The sequence below is a fragment of the Salvia miltiorrhiza genome, chromosome 4 (genome assembly GCF_028751815.1).
Source record: "Salvia miltiorrhiza cultivar Shanhuang (shh) chromosome 4, IMPLAD_Smil_shh, whole genome shotgun sequence".
Classification (NCBI taxonomy): domain Eukaryota; kingdom Viridiplantae; phylum Streptophyta; class Magnoliopsida; order Lamiales; family Lamiaceae; genus Salvia; species Salvia miltiorrhiza.
In genome coordinates, this window is record NC_080390.1 from 28742251 (window position 1) to 28752500 (window position 10250).

General features: G+C 36.5%; 1 protein-coding gene across 1 annotated transcript; it reads left to right on the plus strand.

The window, feature by feature from the left end:
* Positions 1–1526: 1526 nt before the first annotated feature.
* LOC131019623 (uncharacterized) lies at positions 1527–9202 on the plus strand. Its single transcript, XM_057948215.1, has 10 exons — positions 1527–2142; positions 2543–3287; positions 3588–4206; positions 5265–5436; positions 5508–5868; positions 6358–6468; positions 6962–7313; positions 7446–7671; positions 7765–7986; positions 8567–9202. The coding sequence occupies exons 1-10, from the start codon at positions 1652–1654 to the stop codon at positions 8721–8723; spliced, it is 3456 nt and encodes a 1151-aa protein (XP_057804198.1). The 5' UTR covers positions 1527–1651; the 3' UTR covers positions 8724–9202.
* Positions 9203–10250: the final 1048 nt, after the last annotated feature.

The window sequence follows — 10250 nt, forward strand, 5'->3', positions numbered from 1 at the left end:
CTAGAAGGGCACATAATGAAATGAGTTTTATTACAAGGGAAGAACACTATCAGAATTTACATGTAAACATTAGCAGAGTTTTATGAATTACTGAAAACAGGGAAACTCAAAACGAGGTAATCATTCTCCAAAATACGAAATGAGTAAACCTCGAACCTATTAATGGAAAATATGGAACAACGCTTGACAACTAACGACGAACTGAAATCGCCTAGACCCGCAATTAATCGAACCATTATATTGAGAAACGATGAGCAAAAGGGCATGTTTCCAGATTACCTTGTTGCGCCTCACTCATGGTCGTTCTTGCACTTTCAGATGTAAAGTCCAACGTCCTAGCCTTGTTCTCTTTTCCCGGAAGTGGCTCCAACAGTAAGTAGTTGATGGTCAAGGAAGGAATGAATCGTCCCTCTTCCTTGAAAATCCCTAAAAAATGTACCCTATGGACGTGTTTTCCCGCCGATATATAACTAAAAAGTGGGAGGATACGTTGGTAATTTGGCAAAAAAAACAGGGGTATAATACTAAATTAATTTGTTATCATATGTTTAGGGGGGGTGTATTAGTTCAAGACTTATGTAGATTTTAAAAGTCCGTGGATTTTAAAAGTCTATAGAATTCTCACGGATTCTTCATGATTTTGAATGAATTCTTGGTCGGATTTTTAATGAATTAGCAAGAATTTGTCGTGATTTTCTCGGAGTTGAAATCCACAAAACCAGTGGGCGTGGAGACCTCGCACCACTTTTAGATCTCCCAACTCCTGTTTAAATTCTGAAACTGCCTGTGGGAACTACCGCAATCTTCGACTGTCTTTTGCAAGTTCTCTTCTTTCACAAAATCTAATAGGCACTTCCGATTAGTAGTTTGTAATGATGGATGAAGTCTGATTGCTCACAATTTTTCCATCATCAAGAGGATGAGGGTTATGAGAGGAGGACAGCGCTGGGGGATCAGGGATATCAATAATATCAATAACCTTTGACAACTATAACCTAAGAATCAACTGTTCTACAGCTTCAGCAGCAGCTAAACCCAATTTCCCTTATCCGGAAATGCCTCGATACAACGACTAACCAAAGCAGAAAAACCCAACAAGATCCTATCACCAATAATATCCCAAATGCACATACAAAACCTCCAAGATAACACTAATCACTCCCAGACCACCATTGATTTAACCAAATAAACTTGAATTCCACCACTGATTCCTTTCCCAGAAATCCCCAAAGCTCCTCAGAGATCTGCAGACATAGAATATTCAAAACAACGAAAATTGTAATTGCTACCGACTAACCGCAAAATCGCCCAACAGAAATAAAGGAGCACAATTCTCAACGCACCGACTGCATATGATCAACAAATCCCCAACTTCAATCATAATTGTCAAGCATCCATGCAATCAAGCAACCAAAAAGTCGAAACCCAATTCCCCAGCGCTCGCTGAGTCCCAGCGACCGCTAGGTGCCAGCCGGCGCTGGCTTCTTCAGCCGCGCTCGCTTAGGATTAATATCATGGATGAACCAATGAAACGTGGCCCCCTTATCTATATGGACCAAACCCCACCAAGCTACAAAACAAGCCCTAAATAAACTATATATATGCGCCCAAATTAAAATCACCTAAAATAATTTCTCAAGCTCTATTGGATATGGCGGAAGAGGACCAAACTACCAAAACGACGCCGCTCTTCGCCGCTTTCGCCGGCGGTGCCGCCACTGATAGTGGCAACAACGCTACGGCGAAATGGCTGCAGAACTCCAGCTTCAACACCGACCTCTCCGTCATAAACGACGCCGTTGCCAAATACAACCTCACCTACGATGAGGAACCGGAGGAAGAAGAAGACGCAGCGGAAGAAATTAATGCCAGGAAACGGCCGCCGCAGTACGAGATGGTGCCGTCAGATGCTAGCGCTTCTTCGGATGAAGACCTTAGGAGGAAGAGTAAAAAGAAGAAGAAAAGGAGAAAGGAGGAGTCGAGCGCTTCGCGTGCATCGTTTAGCTATGCCGCAACACTATCCTCTACTTCGAGGAAACCAGGTGTTGAGAAATGGGCGTCTTCTCCTACTGCTAATGAGAAAGAGTACTACTTTGATTCCCGTGGAGATCGCGATAATTTAGCCTTTGGTAGCATCTACAGGTTATATTTCGCTTGATTTTATGCATTTTCTAGGGTTTGATGCATTTTTTGGAGGGAATTAACTTAATATTTCATTATTGGCTGCAGCTTGTACTCTGTTCTCTGTTTTTGCATTGTCTGCGAAAGAGTGTTTTGATTGCAGAGTCTGAAATATGAAAACTACTTTTCATTTTCTTGATGTGATGCATTGATCATTTTTCTAGAGTATGATGCCGTAGAACTTTGATTTTGGTCAATTTTTTTACTCGCAAAATTCTTTGGGATAGAAGTATGTATGCTTTCTTTGAAAAGGGACCAACAACGACAATGTCCATTGGTATGTGGATGAAGGTCTTTTGTTTTTGGAAAACGATACTGTTTGTGATCTTGGACTAACTATAAGTGTGATGATGAAATGCAGAATGGATGTTGCTCGTTATAAGCTTTACAATTCTAAGAAAGTATCTGGACAGAACTTTTTCCAGCGGAATAAAAGAGCTTGTCGTTTGGAGGGGGATAATGATGTTGATGCGTTAGATAGCAAACTCAGGTCAGGGGGGCGCTATTGGTCGGTAAAATATGCTGCTATCGAGCGTCATAAGGACTTGAAACGAATGCGAGTTCTTGCTCCTAGAAACCATGTCAAGAGCTCGGTTGCTGATTATATCCCCTTAGTTGATGAAGGTTCTGATAGTGGACGGGTATCTAGTGCTGAAGTAGTTGAAGAGTCCTGGGAAGATGAGGTCTCGCGGAAAACAAAGGAGTTCAATAAGATGACAAGGGAACATCCTCAGGACGAGAGTCTGTGGTTGGCCTTTGCGGAGTTTCAAGACAAGGTGGCGAGTAAACAGTCTCATAAAGGTGCTCGCCTACAGATCCTTGAGAAGAAAATCAGTATTCTGGAGAAAGCAACTGAGATTAATCCAGAGAGTGAAGATTTACTTATTTCTCTTATGAAAGCTTATCAGAGCAGAGATAGCACCGATACGCTGATTAGGAGATGGGAGAAGATACTTACATCCAATTCTGGAAGTTGCAAGCTGTGGAAAGAATTTTTGCGGGTTCTCCGGGGTGAATTTTCCAGATTCAAGGTTTCTGAGATAAGGAAAATGTATGCAAATGCTATCCAAGCCTTGGCTGGTGCTTGCATAAAGCAGCATAGGCAGGTTCTCACTTTAAAGATCCATGCTTTTCCCCTTTGCTTGTATTAATACACTTAAAACGGAATTACTTGCAGAACACATAAGAAGAGGAAGAAGAGCATGTGACAGACTCACATATTGAATAGTAGTGAAAGTTTAGTCTTATTTGGCATACACATCCGTTAAATTTGAGCATGAAATACTTCCAGAGCTTATGTTTCTTTCTTTTGTTAGTCATGTTGCATTAGATTGAGGGATTAGTTTTCTTTTATTAGTTAGGATTTCTGAAATATTGATCCCGCGTCCACCTTGTGCTGGATGCAGGCTCATCCATCCGACAATGCAACATCAATTGATCCGACTATTGTTCAACTGGAGCTTGGTTTGGTCGATGTTTTCATTGGTCTTTGCCGCTTCGAGTGGCAGGCAGGTTACCAAGAATTGGCAACTGCTTTATTTCAGGCAGAGCTTGAGTATAGTTTGTTTTCTCCATTTGTTCTCTCGGAACAAAGTAAGCAAAGACTGTTTCAGCACTTTTGGAGTGGTAATGGTGCCAGAATCGGGGAAGATGGAGCCCTTGGATGGTTAACTTGGATAGAGAAGGAGGAAGAACAGAGACAGAGGCTTATCTCTGAGGAGGCCTCAGATGCAGTTGAGGAAGGTGGTTGGACAGGTTGGTTTGACCCATCATCCGAGACTAAGGAAATTGAAATGCCAGGAATTACTAATGAGGGACAGGTGGTTGAAGAGGAATTAAATGATGAACTGGACTCGAGTGATGTTGAGCAGAAGGATGATGTTGAATCTCTGCTTAAAGCACTTGGCATTGATGCTGCTGCTGAAGCTGATATAAAGATCAAAGATACAGAAACATGGACTAAGTGGTCAAAGGCAGAAATCACAAGAGATTTCGATCATTGGATGCCTCTTCGTGCTAATTCTGGTTTGTCACCATTCTTGTGCTGTTTTTATCAATATACTTATGGTTACTCGTTCTGAAAAGATAAGTTATAATCTACGCAGTATGATTAGTTTAACTGAACTGTCATTTCATATGAATAATAGACCTTATAATGCATGGCATTATGTCCTTGCATCTCAATTCCATTAGAAATAATCCTATGGCTTTTGTTTTTCCTTTCTTTTTTCCTGCCTACTGAGTTTATTTTCATGCAGTCTGAGTGACATATATGTTGAGTTTATTTAACAACTAGTACTGCTACCCCGTGCGATGTACAAGAATGGTTATAGTTAACATAAAATAGTACCAAAATAATTAAAATAAAACTGTAGAGTGTGAATTGTGGAAGAAAAATAGGCATTCTGGAATTTGAAGTACCGAAAATTCAACTTCTTAAAAGTGACGGTAAAAACTAGTCGTTAAAATTGTGATTTTATATATTATATAGATAATAGATATAGATGTAGATATCGATATAGATTGATGTTAGATTTTTGCTATAAAAATTGAGAAAAGAAAAGGAAAGAAAGCAAATTAAATAAAACCCAAAATATAAAAGGTAAGGAAATATAGAAAATACAATAAATAAAGCCAAAAGATAAATGATAATGAGAGAAAAAAAATTAGTTTGAGACTTCTAACTTCTATAATAATTTTATTATAAATCTATTTTTAACATAATATAATATTAAAATTAAAGCTTTTGTCATGATCTTTATTCAATAGTATATTGAAAATTTTATCATTAGTCAAACTACATGAATTCAAAAAGAAAAAAGAATAGAAGAAAAAGAAAATAACAAAAAAGAAATAGAAAAAGGGTAGAAATGGAGCAGAAATGTGGAAATATAGGCTTTCTTAGAGTGGAAAAGAAAAACTGAATTTGCCACCTGATTCTGCTAGCGGAAAAATAGGCATTTTTTCATTGAAACAACTTATTTTTTTCAAAAATTTGCCGATAATTTGTTACCGTTGCAACTGTTGTTTCATATAATATATAGATATAGATTTTTTGGTGAAAATGACTTTGCGCCAAACAGATCAGGTTTCTCATGATGATGCCACTGCTGAAGCTGAAGATGATGAACAAATTTTGAGCATAATATTGTATGAAGATGTGAGCGATTACCTGTTCTCACTCAAGTCTGAGGAAGCCCGATTTTCTCTTGTCTCCCAGTTTATAGATTTCTTCGAAGGAAGGATAGCTCAGTGGTAGGTGTTATGGAATTATGATATCTACTGCTGTTTCTTTTGTTCCCTGACCACATCATTCATGTTCATAGGACTTGCACAAACAGTTCAAGTTGGATTGCAAAGACACTTAGTTTAGAAAGTCCTCCCTGTTCTCTTCTAGAGGATTTGGGAAAAGTGCACGATGTTCTGGTGAGGAAGTCAACCAATCTAAGAAGTTTTAGCTTGGAGCTACTTTTAAAAAGTTCAGATGACTCGAATATGAGGACTAATATGATGAAATTTCTCCGAAATGCTATCTTACTTTGTTTGAAAGTGTTTCCAAAAAACTACATCTTGGAGGAAGCTGCTCTTGTTGCTGAGGAGTTATCAAACACAAGGATGAATTCAACAAGTTATTCTGTGACACCATGTCGAGCTCTGGCCAAGACTTTACTGAAAAATAATAGGCAGGTATGTGTTTAATATTTTTAATTTGACCTTGAGTTCCCGAGAACTGCAAATCCTTTTCCCATACTAATCAGCAAAATGCTTTATGAGATATGATGCCAATCCCCAGTCAATGTTAATCTGAAGGAGGCATACTACTTGGTCGTTTTTAGATGCTTATTGGAGGGAATGTTGTTTACTTGAGAGATCCACTGCAGGGTAAAGCATATGATTCTGCATGTGTTTAAAACAGAGGATCTACTATGCACTCTCACCTTCTAAAGAAGATCCAAAGATTCTTTTGAGATTTACACTTGATTAGATATTCTTTTGAAATTTATAAAGTTCAGATTTACTCTCACCTTCCTCCAAGATTCTTTTGAGATTTACACTTGATCCAATGATCAATATTCCCATAGAACGCTTCTCTTTTATCTTTCGTCAAACTCAACTCAAAACTGGTCTGAAAGTGTATGGATGCTTTATAACTTTTTATGTGCTTCATTGTTATAGGATGTTTTGCTATGTGGAGTTTATGCTAAAAGAGAAGCGTTCTATGGGAATATTGATCATTCCAGGAAGGTTTTTGACATGGCTCTATCATCTGTTGAGGGGCTTCCACTGGTATGTATTGCCTTAATGTGACAAGCTCTACAGTAGTTCAGATTCAGTAGAAATTTTAAAGTACTAATTCATCATCCACTGTTTGGTTATTTTGCAACATTTTGGCCAAGACTTATCATATTGTAGCATCCTCTGAACATTTTACAATTCTTTTAACGTATAAAATTTGTTATTATATTGAGTTTGAGGCAATAACTGAACTGGCTGTATTTACCAACTTTTTCAGTTATCCTGCTACTTGTTTCTCATTCCAGTATATCTCTTTTTCAGTTATCCTGCGACTTGTTGCTACAGTGAATTTTCAAACTTAAAATAGTAACATCAAAGTTCTCCAAAATAACAATGTATCTTGCCAGAATCAACAAAGCTGTTTCAAGACATTCAGATGATGATATTATGTTTATTATTCATGGTCACTCCTTGTATGTTGTAATTCTGCTCCTCATTTTGCATCCATGTAAAGCTGAAAATGTGTTTGTACTTAACCAACCAGGATGTTCGGTCAAATGCATCTCTGTTGTACTTCTGGTATGCAGAAGTTGAGCTTGCAAATGATTCTTCAGAAAGTTCTGACTCCTCATGCCGTGCAATACATATCTTATCTTGCTTAGGCAGTGGAACAAGATATACTCCATTTAAAGGACAATTGTCAAGTGTCCAACAACTTAGAGCCCGCCAGGGGTTCAAAGATCGTATAAGAATGTTGAGTTCAACATGGGCACATGGTGTCATAGATGATCATTCTGCTGCTTTTATCAGTTCAGCAGCTTTATTTGAAGAGCTGACGTCTGGATGGGCCTGTGCTTTAGAAATTCTGGAAAAGTCTTTTACAATGGTGCTTCCAGGTGAATATACTTCTTCTGTATGTGTTTTATGTAATGACCCTCAAGAATTGGACTCTTTTTGCCAGATGCACTGTTTCGAATAGCGGAATTCCTCAAACATGTATTATCCTTACAATTATTTTCTTCCTGCAGAGAGGAGGAGAAATAGCCGACAGCTTGAATTCTTGTTTACCTATTACGTGAGGATGCTTGACAGAAATCACATGGAACTTAAGCTTTCAGGAGTTTGGGAATCTATTGTGAAAGGGTTGCAGTTATATCCATTTAACCCGCATCTTCACTATGCTTTAGTTGAAATCAGCTATCTCTACACTTCACCCAATAAATTGCGGTGGACTTTTGATGATCATTGCCGAAAGTATGACTCTTTTTCATCATGTGCTATGTATTCTTATTCTCTGGTTCATTAGTTCTTGACAAGGAGCTGATTACGTGATTGATAAAATATCAGAAACCCATCTGCCATTACATGGCTTTACGCGTTGGCATTTGAGATGAGTACTGGAGGCTCCCAGCACAGAATACGCGGACTTTTTGAAAGGGCGTTGGAGGATGACAAATTGCACAATTCAGTGATTCTCTGGCGCTGTTTCATTGAATACGAGAGGAGTGTAGCATGCAATAATTCTGGAGCTAAAAGAGTGTTCTTTCGTGCAACACATGCATGCCCCTGGTATGACTTCTTTGACAACAGTAAAACTACTTGCTGTATCGAGGATAATATTCCTTTCAAATTAGCTGGGATTGTTTTTCAGTTACTTATTTTCCTCTTGAGGATCAATACTGCAATCTAATTTAGTATTTGTGTACAAATTGTCATAACATCCATCTGGAAATTCATACTCGTTCTATTCTTGATAAGTGTCCAATTATATGAAGGATAAGAAAATTAGAAATAATAATAGAATTATCATCAAGACTTGCACCAGATGTATGTATGGTATCTATAATTGTAGCTACTGAAGAAAAAACTTGGCTAAGAGCTGACAGCTTTGAGCTATAATGGTATTACCTTTGTCGGTTTCTGAATGTTGTTTGCCACTAGCTGAAGTTGTTTGATTCCTGGGAACTAAAAACTTTCTCTTGAAACGAGTACAAGATGCGAAACCTTTTCTCAGTCCCTTTACCATAGAGAGATCAAACTTAAATGGCATTACCATATATTCTGATCTGATGATATACCTGCAAAGGCTGTCTGTTTGCTATAAGAGTTCCCCACTATTTTGACACGTGACCTTTCTTCCAACTTCCAGGTCGAAAAAGCTGTGGCTTGATGGTTTTCTCAAACTGAATTCAGTATTGTCTGTGAAAGAGCTGTCGGACCTCCAAGAAGTCATGCGAGAAAAGGAACTCAATCTCAGGACTGATATATATGAGATTTTATTGCAAGATGATGAGATGGATGCTTAGCCTTGTTTAACTCACGTTGCCTGCTGCTCACTCATACACCACCGTGTTATCAAGCTCTCGTTGTCTGCTGCTGTTTCATTGTCATGGACCACTCACACACTGCGCGTTAGAAGCTCCAGGTACAAGGTTGTATCAGAGATGGGAAATTTAGGAGAAGCTTGTGAATGGGAATTATCAGAAATATAGTAGGATGTTCGCTGGTGGAGCTCTTTTTTCCATGTTTTTGCTGTGAAAAATTGATCAATAGAAGGTATGGTTACTACTCACTCATAAAAGAAAAGGGATGGCTACTGAAATCACGAATTCATGTTTGTAGGTAATGCTGAGTTTGTTAATAGGATTTGATACTTTTTGTTGTTTGTGAATAATCTCGCAAGAATACAATTAGACCACTGAATTGTATGGATTTTCAAATGCTGCTAAGTTCCAAATTTTGAGCATTTGAGTGATTTCTCCATATTTACTTCTGAATTCTTAAACATGCGTTTGCTGTTCTCTGTGTTTGGAAGGGTTATTCTTAAAAAATAGGCTGAACTTAGATTATGGTGATTTTTGTCTGAATTTACAATAATTATAAATATAGCTTGTATTTCTATTCCTTGTTCGGTTGATAGTTCGAGTCAAAATTTTCTGTCAATTTATATCTATATCGATATAATACAGTATACAATATAAATACCTCTTTCATATGAAAGACCATCTCCCAAAATAATGTAGTTTTACCATTTGCTTCTTGAAATTGTGAAATTTGATTTCTAAAAAAAACATTCAATGTACATCTTATATTAAAGATTATGACTAAATCTTTAATTTGTCTGTTAATTTTAATATAACTTTGTAGATGAATAATTTTAATATATATATATATATATTAAAAATATAATTTCAAATATGATTTTTTATTTATGTATGCTTATGAAAATATTTATTTATTTATTTATTATGATGTGTAGTACTCTCTAGTAGTAATAATAATAATAATAATATGCAATGTTAATTTTCACTATCAAATTATTTTTAATTATTTAATACTCACGAAAATTAAGGAGTTGTAGATTAGTGTTTTAAGTGTGTAGTTAATAAAGTATAAAAGTGATAAAGTAGGAGAGTGAAAATATTAATTATTACCTTATTTAGAAACATGTCAAGATTTGTGGGACGAAGGGAGTAACTATAATTATCATTTTCTTTATACAAATCTAAAAATTGACGTTTTCAAATTTGAGTTTTTATTGAGTAATTGATGTGATTATTTTATTTTATTTTAAAAATATATATTTGTATTTATTTATATTTTAATTATGTTTAATATTTATATTTATTTATTTAAACACGTCGTTTGATTTCAATGATTATCGTGCATCACACGGGAAGACGTAATAATTTAAAATTAAAAGTGAATCTTTTAGTCTATTACTCCTTCCGTCTTATTAATAATATTCTATTTTTTATAATTATCTTATTTATAATGTCCCAATTGAAAAAAAAAAAAGTAAGGTGTACATCTATCTCACTTGAATGCAATTT

Excerpts from the sequence above, each read along its gene's own strand:
- LOC131019623 (XM_057948215.1), top strand. The coding sequence starts at position 1,652 with ATGGCGGAAGAGGACCAAACTACCAAAACGACGCCGCTCTTCGCCGCT. Across the intron at positions 6,469-6,961 it reads CTGTTGAGGGGCTTCCACTG|GATGTTCGGTCAAATGCATC; the intron begins GTATGTATTGCC and ends TTAACCAACCAG. Across the intron at positions 7,314-7,445 it reads TTTTACAATGGTGCTTCCAG|AGAGGAGGAGAAATAGCCGA; the intron begins GTGAATATACTT and ends TTCTTCCTGCAG.